Consider the following 15,572-nt stretch of genomic DNA (forward strand, 5'->3'; position numbering starts at 1 on the left):
GCTGTCTGTGTGTTCCTTCCCCAAAGATTCCAGAACGCGTTAGCGCGCCCACTGACATCCACACAGTCTCTATTTTGAGGCGAAACCAATTCACAATGATAGTGAATGATAGTGTCATCTAGCTAGATATTTTGAGGCCGATTCTTCTTAGGCGTGTACACGACTACTTAGCCCGAAGCACTGTGGGCTGAATGACTGGTGTGTGTGTGTGTGGTGGCTTTCATGGAATTGTCTCCACCTTAAGTCATCTCTTTTCCCACCATTTATGTTGCCACGCTTGTCCTTCAAAGTTCTATTTGCTCTTTTGGTCACGGCGAGAATAGCTTGGGATGGCGGCCCAGAGATCAGCTTACCGAGTACATAAAAAAACAGATGTTAATGGTCCATCATGCTACTGACTAGCACTGCCACACAGTCCTGTAATAACTTTTAGCAGGTTCTTGACATTTTATAGACCGTTCACAAAATAGATATTTAAATGTGGTTCATTAGGTTCTTGACATTTTATAAGCTCTTAGTCTTGACCCGATAGATATTTAGATGTGGTTTGTTGTCGATGTAAAAATACATGGTATGGATGGTAAATTAAGAGCAGATGGAGTATATAACCCACTGGTGTTTGTCCCACCTCTGTGTTCATGCCCTGTATTCTGTTACATTACACTGTGTACAGTATGATTCCATACACTGTCCTTCTTACTGATGACAAAAAGCCAAACGCACCGCTTTTCTCCACAGTCCCATTACCAGAGGGTGATGTAAGGGCCAATGAAATGGGAACACTGTGGCTCCTTGTTAGGGTTAGGAACTGTGCCAGCCAAAAATACATAGTAAAAACAAAGTGCTCAGGAGCCGAGATACAGCCTTTTTCAGTAATAAGTTAAACAAGAAGTGAATGGAGCAGCAAATCTTCAAATGATGATATCTTGGGTTCCGAACGTCTTATTCCAAAAGCGATGTGACGCGTTGTGAGCTTGTAGATTTGCTATTTTAAACATTTTGCCAGACAAAAATACATAGTAAAAAAAAAGTGCTCAGGAGCCGAGATACAGCCCTCTTCAGTAATAAGTTAAATAAGAAGTGAATGGAGCAGCAAATCTTCAAATGATGATATCTTAGGTTCTGAACGTTTTTTTTATATTTTTTCAAAAACACGTCAAACACGTCATTGGCACCCAGCGCCATTGCGGTAAAACACGTGAAACACGTTAATGGCACTCAGTGAGTTAATCTGACCCTTGCCAGATTTAAATTTAAATCTGGCATGAGTTAGCGACCTACAGTAGAAACCTATAACCTATAACCCGGACCTCTGGTTTCTGTCATGCAGGAGCACATGCCCACCTTCCTGTTCAACGGCTATGAGGACCTGGACACATTCAAGCTGCTGGAGGAGGAGGACCTGGATGAGCTCAACATCAAAGACCCACAGCACAGAGCCGTGCTGCTCACCGCCGTGGAGCTGCTGCAGGAGTACGACAGTAAGTGCGCACCATGAATTAGTGTTGATTTTGACAGCAAATTTTGATTCAGTTTTAGTCATAGTCTTTTTTTTTTTCATATTTTTGTCATCTGAAATGTTTTACTGTTAGTCTAGTTTTAGTTGACTAAATATCATAAGATTATAGTCGACTAAATCTACAGTTGATTTAATCGACTAAAATGTATTTTGGCGGTGCCTTGGTGGCGTCGTAATGGCTGATTTTACACTTGGTTGCATGCTGAAAATAGCCGATCTACAAGCTCACAACGCGTCGCAGCGCGACGCGTTGTGAGCTTGTAGATCTGCTATTTTCAGAGCACAACACCCGAGCGCAACCAAGCATAAAATGACTTGTCTTTTAGTGGATCTCTCCTCCACTAGTCCCTCCCTAACATTTTAGTCTAGTTTTTATTTGTTGACGAAATTGTCACTATATTTAGTCTTAGTTTTAGTCATCGTAGCTTAGTCTTTATTTAGTTTCTATTTAGTTTTCGCCAGTGAAAAAAGGTAGTCGACGAAACATTTTTCGTCATAGTTTTAGTCGACAAAATCAACACCACTGCATACTGCAAGTGGTTCTCAATGTGGGGCCCGGGGACCCCCAGGGGTCCTTGAGGGGGTTCCAGGGCGTCCCCAGCTAAATGATTGATAGTTAGGAACCAAATGTACCCTTTCGGGTCTGTAACACAGAGAGTGTGCAAATGGAACCAAATGTACCCTAGCAGGTCCATTTCAAGCATCAGGTTGCCAGCACAGAGTAGTGTATTGCATAATGTGTTCAAGCCAATATAGCCTACCTGAAAACCTTCCTTCCGCTCTTGCCCTCTCACACACATGCGCAGTTACACACACACACACACACACACACACACACACACACACACACACACACACACACCCCCACACACACACACACACACACACACACACACACACACACACACACACACACACACACACAAAAACACATGTATTTGCTGATTGCTTAGAGAAAACATGGAAACATATTTAATTTGGCTTTTGTGTTACATTATTGTGCTTATAATGCAGATTTAAGTTATTGATTGAGAAGACAATGTAACATTTTATAATTGTGATTCTGGTGTCTTGTAATCCCGGGGGTGTCGTAAGACATTACACTATAATACAAATATTCATTCATTCATTCATTCACTCACTCTTTTGACAACCTGACCCTTATCCTTTCCCTGTGTGTCTCCAGGCAGCAGTGATCCTGAGCGCAGTGGCTTGTCGGGTTCCCAGGAGAAGCTGCTGTCAGAGGGACAGCACCTCGTGGGAGACTCCCCGCGCGACTCCGGCTGCTACGAGAGCAATGAGAATCTGGAGAATGGTAATGATGGCCTAGCCTAGCCTCGCCTCGCCTCGCCTAGCATTAGCCATTGGGATTTCCCCTGGGATTAGCGTAATCTGGGCCTAGCCTATAGCGCTACAGTGACTGTGACTATTCCTACTTGACTTCCACCTGCTCCGCCTCTTTACCATGCTTCAGCATTCTAACACCCAGTCCATCTCAACCATCTCTGGACCGGTGCCTGCCAAGCCAATCAAACCTCTATCTGCCATATCACCATAGACAGAGCCCACCCCCTGCTCCCCTCCTCAACCATCCTCTGAATCCTCTGGAGAAACTCCCCACCTTTTTATCTCCTTGCTCTCCTTTTTCTGTCCTTTCACGCTCCACTCTTTCCGCCGCTCTTTCCATTTTTTGTAGGCATTCTGTGTCATCGGTGCCGAAGCCCCGTCATAGCCGAGAGGGACCCGGGTCACAGACCGCTAAGCCTGGTCCTGGTCCGCCATACAATGGTGCAGGAGTCCTATGTGCAAAGGCAGAGACTCTCCCCAATGCTTCACAGAACTGTTCTGTTGAGAACAAGCTCGCTTCCCAATCGTGGACCCAGACGGCCACCTCCTCCACCACCTGTAGGGGCGGAGTTAGTGTAGGGATATACCTGGAGGATCGTTACCCCACAAGAGAGTATTTCTGTTAATATACTGTAGGCGTTTGAGCCTGGAACAAGGCCAGTGTGGAGTAGCATGCCAGGGAACACCTGTGTTTTGCTGTGGTGGTATTATCCACTGATTTTAGTGACAAATCTAAAAACGGCATTGCAATCTCTTTGTGTCCGTACCATTTCAAGATGTCACTTTGCTTGTGTTTACTTCTATAGTTGACCATGTTGCACAAATACTCAAATGTGCCTAAAAAAAGTTGTTGGATGAAAATATTTTTTAAATTGTAGTGCATAGATTGTAAATGATAAAATCCTTTTATCTTTTTCTTATTATTGCAGTATATTGAGGTCCTTTTTCTTTTCATTTTTTTCTTTTCAGTTTATTTTGAAGACTTGCCAGAGTTCCCTGAATAGACTGTGTGCTTGCTTTCTGTCCCACACACAACTTTCCGTTTTTAGCTCCACAACTCATAAACCATTGCTTTGTCATAGCTTATCTTCTCTTTCTCCATCTTAATGGGTTCCAGTTTTACCACTGTGTTCCCCTTTTATGTGTGCGTGTGTGTCATACAGTTCAAACAGTAAATTGTGCAATTTGCCACAGTAGAGATTTCAGTTGTGGAATAAAAACCACTTCTATAACAGAAGGACTCGGGGTCCCTGCTTGATTTATTTCATGTCTCTTCTTTCTTTCTATGCGTCTGTTTTTCCTTCCATCCCACTAAAACGCTGGTCACAATTCTAACTGCATAACATGTAGCATACATTCTGCATTCTGCTTACGATGTCTGGGTTCTACGGCACTATGATGACACAGCATGTTATTATTTGCATTATGCTTAATTGATAGAGAAATTATGAGTTGCCACACACTCGTAGCTCTGGTGCAATAATTTATTGAGACTTTAAAAAGAGACAAAACTTGGGCCTGTACCACATAGACCCCCCAAAAAGAACAACGACAATAAAACATTTATGCTAAATTGCTTTCATCACATTAACTCTGAAGGCAGTTTGGCTGTGGAAAAGTTGTTTTTGTCTTCAAAATTCAGAACATTGTGCATCAGAGTGTGTGGCAACTAATTATATTCATAAAGGAGCTTGTGCAGTTTTAAATTCAGAGAAGGAAATGTGGAATTAAATCACACCAGTTGTCTGAATTCCCTTCCTGGACTTCTCCTTTGTTTCCGTTAGTAAGTAAGTACATGCAGTATGTTTTCTATGTCATAAATGTGACCGTAGAACCCTGAGCAATGTTCTGTTTTTATTAATAAACTTTCTTCTGTGTCTGTTCACTTTTTCTGTAGCTCATAGATGCTCTGACTCATGTCATGAACATAATATTTGCCTCTATCAATAATCATTTTCAAATTCAAACTGTACATGTGTTTTCTACGTTCAGGTAACTACTTTGATATAATGAATTTAAATCAAAGAATTGTGTATTGTCTTTAAAGGGTGGGGAAATTCTTTCATCAGTACTAGGTTGATGTTGCTTTATCCTCCATTCCCTGACAGTTGTATATCCTAGCTGTATAATGCCTGTACTCCATTAGACCGATGATCTTCGTAGGAAAATATTGGCACGACTGCAGAGGAAAATACTGTGGAGTCCATAACTAATTATTTGCTGAGGTTGCACCATTATTCATTCAGTAAGCCTGTACCTCACAAAGAAAGCCTACATGCGTTTTACTATTGAACATCAAGGTAGATTTGCTCCGAGTGTTTATTATATCGATAATATTACAAATGAGTATCTGCAAAGGGGAGATTGTTTTTTAGAAAAATGACTGTTTGATGCATAGGTATGCATTTCTCAGTCAGCACTGCATATGAAATACACAAAGCAAGGAGGGAGTAAGCTCTGATTCTGATTATTAAGTCAATGTTTAATCTGCAGTGTCGATATTTGACTTATTGTTCCCACTGATATAAACTCCAAAAATGTGCAAGGCGATTAAAATGACAGATTGTTAAGCTGTGAAGCAAATTAAAAATTATTTGCAGACAACAGGCAGTACATGTGCCAATATATCATTTGCCAACTGAGGAGGAGACAATGATATAACATTTCATCTATTGCTGTCATCACTTCATTCGTAATCTTTGGCATGGCATACTTTTATGGTGTTCCATCCTTCTCTTCATAACTTTCTAAGACTGGAGATGGATGGTAAGTCATCTTGGCCCTTTCTTGTGGTGTGATGTTTTGTAGCCCCTTTTTTAGATTATGTTCCGTCAGGATTCCTCATAATATGCCAATAACTAATCAATGAAACTCTTAAGAGGCATTACGCCTTCAGTAATTCACACCAGCCGGTCACAACGCTGCCTGGCACATTTTGTGACTGCGTCAAAGTTTCAATGCAAAGTCCATGGAGTCTAGTGTCCGACGCTTTTCCCACTTCGTTGGGACGCTTGGTGTATTTAATATATATTCGGGTGTGAGGTCCTGGCAGCATTCCTTTCCATACTTCTGTGTAGACAAATGCTTTAATGACAACGGAGATACAAGGGGTGTTACCAAAATTACTAATACAATAAATGTTATGCGGGATGGCTTTAAGCATGAAAAGGTCTTTCCATTTTCCATTTTGTCTCACAGACCCCCTGTAGTACAATAAATAGGTAATATAACTGCTCAATCCCTTGATTAATTTAACTCAATCCCTTGATTAATTTAACATCTACAGCTGCTAGTTTAAATCTTCATCAAAATGTACTATATCCATACAGTATTTTTTTCACCTTGGTAGCAGACACACGTTGACACACAGTGACAGGTGTCACTCATAACCTCGGACACGACCAAATGTATTGCATTTTAGCGTTGTGAACTAGCATCGACGCTGCTGGTGTGAATTGAGCGTTAGGTCCTTTCAATTCCAATGGCAATTAATCTGCAAATGATACAGGAAAAGAACAAAATGAAGATTCATCATTTAGCCTCAGCTGTTCTGGCAGACCTTTTAGTTTAGTTGTAGATTGTGTGTTTTTTTGTACTTTCAACACTTTACTAGTTTATTTTTAAGGATGTAGTGCCCAAAAGACAGCGGAGGCAGAACCTGTCCACAGTTTATAGATAGTGTTACTGTAGACCAGTGTGGCCATGTATGACCTGCTCCCTGTCTGTCATTCGCTTAAGAAGGAAGGGGCTTTATGATTTTCAACAGTCAACACTATTAATTAAAACATTAATACAATACCTATATTTGTCTTCAAAGTGAGATTGAGCATTTTCACTTTTATGTGTTGCAGGTAAGAGCAAGAAAGCCTGCCGCTCCGGCCGCTCCTCTGCTGGTCTCCAGTCCCCAGACTACCCCACCCTCCCGATGACCCTCTCTACTGAGGCCCTGCAACAGAGCAACAAGAGCCAGCGCACAAAGTTCTCCAAGAGCTTCTTCCTCAAGCCCACCCTGAAGGGCTTCAGCCTGCTGGGGCTGCGCAAGGCCCACCGACGGTCCCCCATCCCGGCCAGCCGCAGCTGCGAGGACTTGGACGGATCCCCGCAGCCCGCCGGACTATGGAAGCGCTCTCACTCCCTCGGAGACCTCCGCTGGGAGCAGTGCTTCGACCAGAAGAAGGACGGCAGCCTGGAACTCAAACCGGCCAAAGGAGGATCAAAGTCGGGCGACAGCAGCCCCGTCAAGAGACGGGGAGACGGAGGTTCCCCGAGTCATAACGGACCCCCTGCTGTGAGCCCTAAGGGGAGGATGGACCGACCCCCTGTGCCCTCTCAGTTGCCCCTGCGCCCCCCATGTCCGAGCACCCCTGCTCCCACCCCCCCAGAGTTACTATCTAGTCTCACTCCAAGTCCTCCTCCGTCTAATGCGAGTGTGGAGAGGATAATTCGGACTCATCCCAAAAAACCTCCGGTCCCTCCTCCCGTTCCGGCCAAAAAGTCCAGGGAGAGGCTGGCCAACGGGCTGCGTCACTCGCCTCATTCCCTGCCTTCCTCGCCTTCCCCGACTCCCTCCCCCACCCACTCCATCACCCGTTCTCATCCCGCCAGCCCGGTCATCCGCAGCAGCTGCAGGAGCCCAAGCCCCAGCGCTCCAGCTCTACCCACCAAGACCCCCAGCACCCCTGCTAGTCCCTGTGCCTCACCGGCCTCACCCGTGGGCGAGGAACCGGGCACCTCTCCGGCTGTGCCGCCGCCCTGGCTGTCAGACCTGGGGGGCAAGGTGGCGGTCGCCAGGAAGGCGTCGCATGCCAAGTTGGCTCCCGACCTGCTCACCCTCCTGGAGCAGAGGATGGAGACGGAGGGCATCGATCTCACAGAGGAGCCCTATTCTGACAAGGTCAGTCAGTCAGCCAGTCAGATCTCCAGATTGCTTATCAAATAACATTAGATAATACATTCTTGTCAACGTTATGGAGTAACATGGTAATGTTTAAATACCTATTCCTGCCTCTTCAGAATCAGAATCTAGATCTGAAACGGAAGATACTTAACTCATTGAGTGCCATTAACGTGTTTCACATGTTTTACCGCTATGGTGCAACGTGCCATTAACGTGTTTCACATGTTTTACCGCTATGGTGCAACGTGCCATTAACGTGTTTCACGTGTTTTTGATTTTTTTTTTTTTAAACTTAAAAAAAAAGAACCCAAGATATCATTATCTGAAGATTCGCAGCTCCATCCACTCCTTGTTTAACTTATAACTGAAAAAGGCTGTATCTCGCTTCCTAAGCACTTTTCTTTTACTTTGAAAAAAAATAAAAATCGTACTGGCCAGAAATAGCCAGAAATAATTCGGGCACTCAATGAGTTAATAAGCTTGGTGCCTCACATGTTTTGCACTGCTCAACTAGTACAACCACACATACATTTATTTTGTCAATGCCTGTCTTCAACTATCCATACTTACAGTAAACATGGCTTGTACACTGAGGTCGGACTATGAGTTAAGAAATTAAAAAAAAATACTATAAAACCACAACATATTCTGCCCATAAAGAACAGGCATACGCTGATATGTTCACAGTAAATATCAAACTACAGTTCGAGAGAACATCCCAGACAGCCATGGTTATATTTTGTCTGGCGTCAGGGCCTTTGGGGTCTACATCATAACATGCCTAACTTGACTAAGTCATTATTTGATTGTAGCTTAGATAGAAGCTGTAAAATTGCTCTCTGTTAGCCCAGCAACATCAACGGCTTGTTTTGGGAGCAATTTGGCTCCAACGTAGACTAAATAGAGTGTGCAGTTGTTTCTATGTTTTTGGTGTGTGCACGATTGTACTTTGGTGTGTATTTGTGTGCACGAGCCTGTTTGGTTTCATTCAAATGTGTTTTTGTGTAGTTCGCGTCTACAATAATACAGAAACCAGCCTATGAGAACAAGAGACTGTGGGCTGAGTATTACTATGGTGCGGTTCAGACTGTTAAGTTTACGGGCTGAATCTCACTGAAGGCAGGCGCGGTTGTAAAATATTCAGCCACGGGCCAGACCCCAGGCTGGGCCCCTTTATCATGGCGAAATGATAAACACACACACACACACACACGCACACACAAACACATACCCACACACACACACACACACACACACTGTATCTAGAGATAAAGTAAGAAATTGTGTTCACAAGATCACAGCCCAGCTGGATTCCTATTAGTGAGAAGTGGAGTTGCAGAGACACACTGCTACCACGTTAGTATTATATAAACTACTGCACGTACAGCAAACTCATGATACAATGTTGACGGTCTCTTTGGAGTCCATTCCTCCCCCTTCTTTGCGGCAGCCTAATTGGCATTAAAGCAAGCCGTGTGTATGATACAGCACAGAACAGGACCTAATGAGAGACTGAAACCACATCATAAAGTGCAGTGAGCCAACGTATGTGGTAAACTGCCCAGCAAGAGGCCTTTGACGGGCCCTGTTATCCTGGTAGGGAGGACAGCGGGTCAGGCCGGGGGTGTCTGGCTGTAATGTATGTCCAGCTCCCCATCCCTTCCTCCTTTTATATCCTCCACCCACCCATTCCTTCTTCCCCTCCTCCAGACCTCCTCCAGGTCTGTTTGACTAGTAGGTCGACCAAGCCTGGCTGGATATCAGCCATAGCTCCAGGTGTCTAGGATGGGGGATGGGGGGTGGTGAATGGGAAGGAACTGCGAGAAAAGGGGTGGAGTAATAAGGGACCCTGCCCCCATAAGGGTGGCAGTGGCTAAAAGGAGGTAGAGCGGCCACATGTAAACCTGAATGTTCTCGGTTCGATCCCTGGCTCCCCCTGGGTTAGTGTCAAAGTGTCCTTGAGCAAGACGCTGAACCCCTAACTGAGCAGGTTAGGGGTTAAATTAGAGCGACGACCAATATCGGATTGGCTGATATTAGATTTTGACCATTATTTAACTTTTTGGACAACATCAGCAATGGCAATTATGCAACCGATGTGCCATTATACGACATGCTTTGATTAGAAACTGTTGCACTTTTTGACAAAACATTGGTCATAAAAAATATATAAGTAATTGGTGAACTAGGATTCTCCAAAATCAGGATCGGCATGGGACCCAGAAATCTGGCATCGGTCGTCGGGCTGTAATTCAACATTTTGGCTCTCACAGGCCGTACTCAAAATGTTGTTGTTTTCAATCATATTTTGACGACATATTGGCCATGTATGTTGCTCTGACTCTCACATCCTTCTCCCCCTTGGTTTTAAAAACAAGACAGTTTTATTACGGTCTCACCCTCTTCATATCTCTCCGTGTCTGCTTTTGGATATGTGCTCTTTTTCCCAGCCCATAGTTCCTCTGTGCTTTGGCTTGTAATATGAGATTATTAGTCTGCTTCACTCACCCATAAACATCCACATCTGAGCTTCTCATGTCTCAGAATGTCCACAATGACCAAATAAAATAAAAGAGGCTCCTCTGTGTTAATCCAATTCATGTTACTTACAATATAAAACATGCGACAAGTCATTCAGGCCTCTGTCAACAAACCTGTCTCTGGTCTTAAATACATTTTGTGTTGCCGTCATCTTGAAGATGTTGGTTTCCGCAACAGGCAGACCTCTTTTGTTGTGAAGATCTCTGTTGCTTTTTAACTTTTTATTTTTCATTTGGAATCTTTGACTGTGTAGGAATGCAAGGGAAAGATAGTACTGCAGATAGTTTATTTGTCCTCAAGGAGGAAATTCTTTCCACAGGGTCAGTGTCTGTGGATGTTTTGTGTTTTTGTGGACCAACTCTGTAACCCGCTGGAGACGTACGTGTGTGTGTGTGTGTGTGTGTGTGTGCGACTGTGCGTGTGCGTACGTTTTTTCATCAAGATGTCCTCCTTATGTTTAGCAGTCTGCATTCCTGTACTACTATTACCATGTTCTCATTCTGTCTGTTTGTGTGTGTGTGTGTGTGTCTCTTTCCTTCCGTTCAGCATGGCCGCTGTGCTATCCCCCAGGCCCTGGTTCAGCGTTACTCGGAGGACCTAGAACGGCCCGTCAAAGACGTAGCCTCTGCCATGGACCAGCTGCGTGTCAAGGAGCTCCGTAAACAGCAACGCATGGCCGTAAGTCTACATACTACTTCCTCTCCAAGCTTCATATCAGTCAATGCAGAAAGTCATTAATGAAGACCTGGAACGCGTCTGTGTCATTTTTTGATTTGAGCTAAAAAAGCATTATTTTACACTTTGGCTATTCAAAAATAGCAGATCTACAAGCTCATAGCGCTATGAGCTTGTAGATCTGCTATTTTTGTACATTTGTAACTCAAATCTTTGCTTCAACATATTTTGAGATGGGGGTCCGTGGCCAAATACATATCATTTTGGGGGTCCTTGACATGAAAAGGTTTGAGAACCACTGATATAGAAACATAAGTTTTTCAGAAAACTGTTAGGATTTAGAAGACATTTTGTAGAATCGGAACCTCAGGTCTTAAAGGGTTAAACACATTGTATAACGATGCATCATTTTGAAGGGTCCTAATACGTTGTCTTTCTGTTCTTTCAGATCCCCTCTGGAGGTTTGACCGAGATGTGTCGGAAGCCGGTGTCTCCGGGTAACATCCACACGGTCTCCGATTGGCTGGTCTCCATCGGCCTGCCCATGTACGCCGCGCCCCTGGCTTCGGCGGGATACGACACGCTGAGCCGCGTGGCGTCGCTCACGGAGAGCAGCGTGTGGGAAGCAGGGGTGCGGGATCAAAGACACGCCCGCCGACTGGTAAACGAGGCGCGCTCGGTCACAGCACAAAGAGACGCGCAGTCATAACCACGCTGATTGGAATCTGATTGGTAATTGGTTGCAGGTTTTGGCTGGTTAAGTCAACGCTGACTGATTTGTAGATGGTCGTGAGCAAACTTGGCCACTGGACTGAATGACAGTACAAGCAGCCACAGCACAACTTCCTCTCTTGCACCTGTCAAGACTTGTGATTGGACGGTAGAGAAAACTGACATCACACTCGACTTACTGTATGTTGAGCTACCTTGCTCATTCTCTCCATCTCTCTCTCTGTTCCTCTTTCTTCCCTTTCTTAAATGTTTACGGCATTTCGGACTCTGTTCCTTAAAGCCACGACCAGATATCATTATGCCTTTTAAGACTCTAGACTTGCTCTGTTGGAATGGCTTCCATTCGTAAAACATCCCAATGGTCTTAAAAAACACAAGACTTGGAACTGCCTTTGAGGAATATAGCACACTCTTTTATAGGTCGGACATTTTTTTCCTTTTATTTTTTTTATAAATAGACTGTTCATCAATGTTTTTCTGTGCGTTTCATACATGCTTCGTTTTAATCTCTTGTGCAAAACAAAAAATTACCCACAGGTCTTAAAGGATGTAGCGTGGCCAAAAGTGGTTTCCTTATCACTACGAATTATTTTAACGCTAACTGATTCATGTTTTCTACAGCGACATAATTCTGTCAATATTTGGGTGTTTAATCAACTTAAACGCATAACTCAAACGATGAATAACTGGTTGTTTTGAAATGTTAAATATCTTATTTTATATCATGTTTCTGTAATATACATATATTCTAATTTTAAAATGAGTTTACGTTTAAAATGCGGATGTGTTTTTTGCCTTGTGAATGTTACAGCCTTATTTTGAGGCCAGGTCTCGGTCAGAGAAACTATTTTATATTTCAGATCGTATGTCCAGTTTCACAGCGGATTTGATGCATGTAATTTTCCAATACGTAGAGCCTGACAGGAAGCTCTGTATTACTTCAATAGTCAACTACGGGGGAAGGGAGGCAGGCACATTTTCTATTGCCTTACCATTACAGTATAATATCTACAGTAGACTGAACATATTGTGTTCTAAATACCCAGCATTTGTCAATATGGACCCTGTAACCGAGGCTTGACTGTACCAGGGCTGCCCCATGCCTGAATATTTTTGAATGTGTCCAGTGTTTGAGGAAAAACTGCGATTTTATGAAAAACTGAAACTAACAGACACTTGCGCACTGATCGACACTGCTATTCTGTGTGGATCAATAAATTAATGAATTGAAGACATACAACATACAGTATCTGCATATTAGAGGGATGTGGTTTCTGTACTTGTGAAGGCCGGATGTGGAACTCCAGGAACAACACGGACAACATCCAACCCCATGTACTTAAAAGAATGGCCAAGTCACACAACAAAAGTAAGATATTTTCGACAAACAAAGTGTCAATACAAACACATTGGCACTTTCTTTTCTGACAAACACCGCTATCATCTGGGTTGTCTTTTTTGTTTTTTAAGACACATTCCAGAATTCATATGACATAATTTTTTGATAGGATTAATGTTGATGGATAATGAGCCTTTTGGAATGTTCTTGGTCCACCATAAAATATAGAGATTTTTACAAAGTTTACAAATGATAGACAATGATAAATGTGTAGCTTTGACACTGTCCTCCTCTCAAAATGTTTAGACACTGTTGGAAAACAAATCTAGAAAACAAAAAGTGAAGCGATGGGGTGAAAACTCTTCAGTAAGGGGACACAACATGGCAGTTACAAGTTGAGTTTTGGGTTATCCCTGTCAACATGTCGATACATTTCTAGGCCAGACACGGTCTGAACCAAATTTATTTGCTCTTTGTTGTGAATGTTTTATCATTTAAAGCTTAACATATTCATTGGTGTGGAGTTCTAAAGAAGAAAGTAAACTTACAACTTTGTTTGAACTGAAATTAAGTCTTATTCCCTGGGTTTGGAGTTTTAAAAACATAAGATTGAGTATTGGTACATTTTGAGGATGCTTTTGCAGTGGACACTCGAATAGCTGTTTGATGCCTTTTTTCCTCTTCAATCAAAGTGGTGCTCTGGGCTAGCTAGACTGATAGAGAAGGGTCAAAAGAAAAAGAAAAAGACTCAACCTTGAAGATGTATTTTGTAAAGAATGAAAATACAGACACTGTATATGCACTTTAGAAGGTAAATCTAGCTGTTTTATAGGCAAAAATTGGCTAACTTTTGTTCAGAGGTCCATAAGTGGACGTTTGTTGTCAGGTAATGTAAAGGGTTTGAATGGGTCATACTGGTATTTTATTTTAGTATTGAGTTCCCGATGCCAAGTCAGTGTACAAATGTTAATAATCATTCACAAATTAACCTAGATGTTCCGATTACTCACTTCCAGTTAGTTTTTGCAGTCTTACAAAACTAAATTCTTAATTACATATATGAAATGCTTAAAGGACAAGTCCGGTCTAAATAACATATAGGCTCATTTTCCTACTTCTATTGATCACAAATGACTGGCCATGGGGTCTATTTGGGGGTCCAGTTTCCCCAGCAGTCCCCAGCAGCCCTCATAGAATAGAGTGGAGCCAATAAGCATATCTCTACTTAAGCTATTTGTTGCGGTCAAAAGTGATCTGAAATCTGTTATTAGTTGTCATCATTACACACCGTAGTCTGCTAAACAGATGTTATGCTGTTATGTGTTTGGCCAAGACCCGGAAAAGACGCGCTGTGATTGGCCAGTAGGCTACAGTCACTTTGATTGGCAGTTGTGCCGAACGCTCACCCCAAAACGTGATTAACGAGGCTTTGGTGGCTCGTGTGGGACAACCATGGCATGGATGTGTGTAATGACAACTAATAACAGATTTATGAAAAATAAATAAAACTTTTGACAAATAGCTCAACTAGAGATATGCTCTTTGGCTCCGCTCTATGCTATGAGGACTGCTTGGGAAACTTCTGCAAATAGACCCCATGGCCAGTCATTTGGGATCAATAGTAGGAAAATGAGCCTATATGTTATTTAGTCCGGACTTGTCCTTTAACAAAAGTTGCACATTCTGTATATGTAATTGGTATTTAAATAACTTATTTTTGGCTTTCTTTTCATATCAACTGTAATTAGCTGTACTATATGAATAGCAATACCTTCCTGCATAATGCATATTGCTTTAGCCAGTAAGAAGCTACAGTATGTATTGTAAAATATAAGTGTACAAATTATTTTATTTGGTTTCATCTAGCTAATGATTGTCCATAAAGATTTGCTTGTGTATTGAAACAACAAAGTAATGTCCATAACTATTTGTCATTCTGAAATATAATAAAAGACATTCTTGCCATTTAGTGGCCTTGAGCTCATCTTTTTGCGTGCACACACACACGCGCGCACACACACACACACACACACACACACACACACACACACACACACACACACACACACACACACACACACACACACACACACACACACACACACACACACACACACACACACACACACACACACACACACACACACGTTACAATGGTGAGAGCTAATGTACTTACTCTCACCATTGTGTTTAACAGCTGAACCTGCTTCACATTTGGTCTTTTGATTGCTTTTGTAATTACGTTACTACTACGTAATTACTACTTAAAGGGATATTTAAAAAAAACTTTGGGTAATTTTATGGTCTACTCAGGCTTTTGTGATTCCCCCAGACGATTTTTAAGTTGCTTGATTCAGTATTTAGATATTTTATATTTATTTTATCAGACACGCCCCCTTCCTATACAAACCCATTATAACTTCAAACTCCATTTTAGCCATGTTAGATTCATCAAAAAGACCCATCCTTGGTTCTGGTGACTGATATTGTCCTTCTAATACGCAAGCAGACCTTGTTTTTTC

At 42.6% G+C, this 15,572-nt stretch overlaps 1 protein-coding gene across 5 annotated transcripts in view; it reads left to right on the forward strand.

Moving 5' to 3' along the window:
- sash1a (SAM and SH3 domain containing 1a) overlaps positions 1 to 15,017 on the forward strand; it is a 278,249-nt gene extending 263,232 nt beyond the window's left edge. For all 5 annotated transcript variants that reach the window (XM_080452449.1, XM_080452450.1, XM_080452452.1 and 2 more), the window contains 5 exons: positions 1,331 to 1,481; positions 2,706 to 2,834; positions 6,718 to 7,760; positions 10,851 to 10,982; positions 11,428 to 15,017. In XM_080452449.1, coding sequence (XP_080308575.1) covers positions 1,331 to 1,481; positions 2,706 to 2,834; positions 6,718 to 7,760; positions 10,851 to 10,982; positions 11,428 to 11,688 — 1,716 coding nt within the window. In that variant the 3' untranslated portion in view covers positions 11,689 to 15,017. The remainder of the gene's footprint in view (positions 1 to 1,330; positions 1,482 to 2,705; positions 2,835 to 6,717; positions 7,761 to 10,850; positions 10,983 to 11,427) is intronic.
- Positions 15,018 to 15,572: the final 555 nt, after the last annotated feature.

This window comes from Gymnoscopelus braueri (genome assembly GCF_963280865.1).
Source record: "Gymnoscopelus braueri genome assembly, chromosome: 16".
NCBI lineage: Eukaryota > Metazoa > Chordata > Actinopteri > Myctophiformes > Myctophidae > Gymnoscopelus > Gymnoscopelus braueri.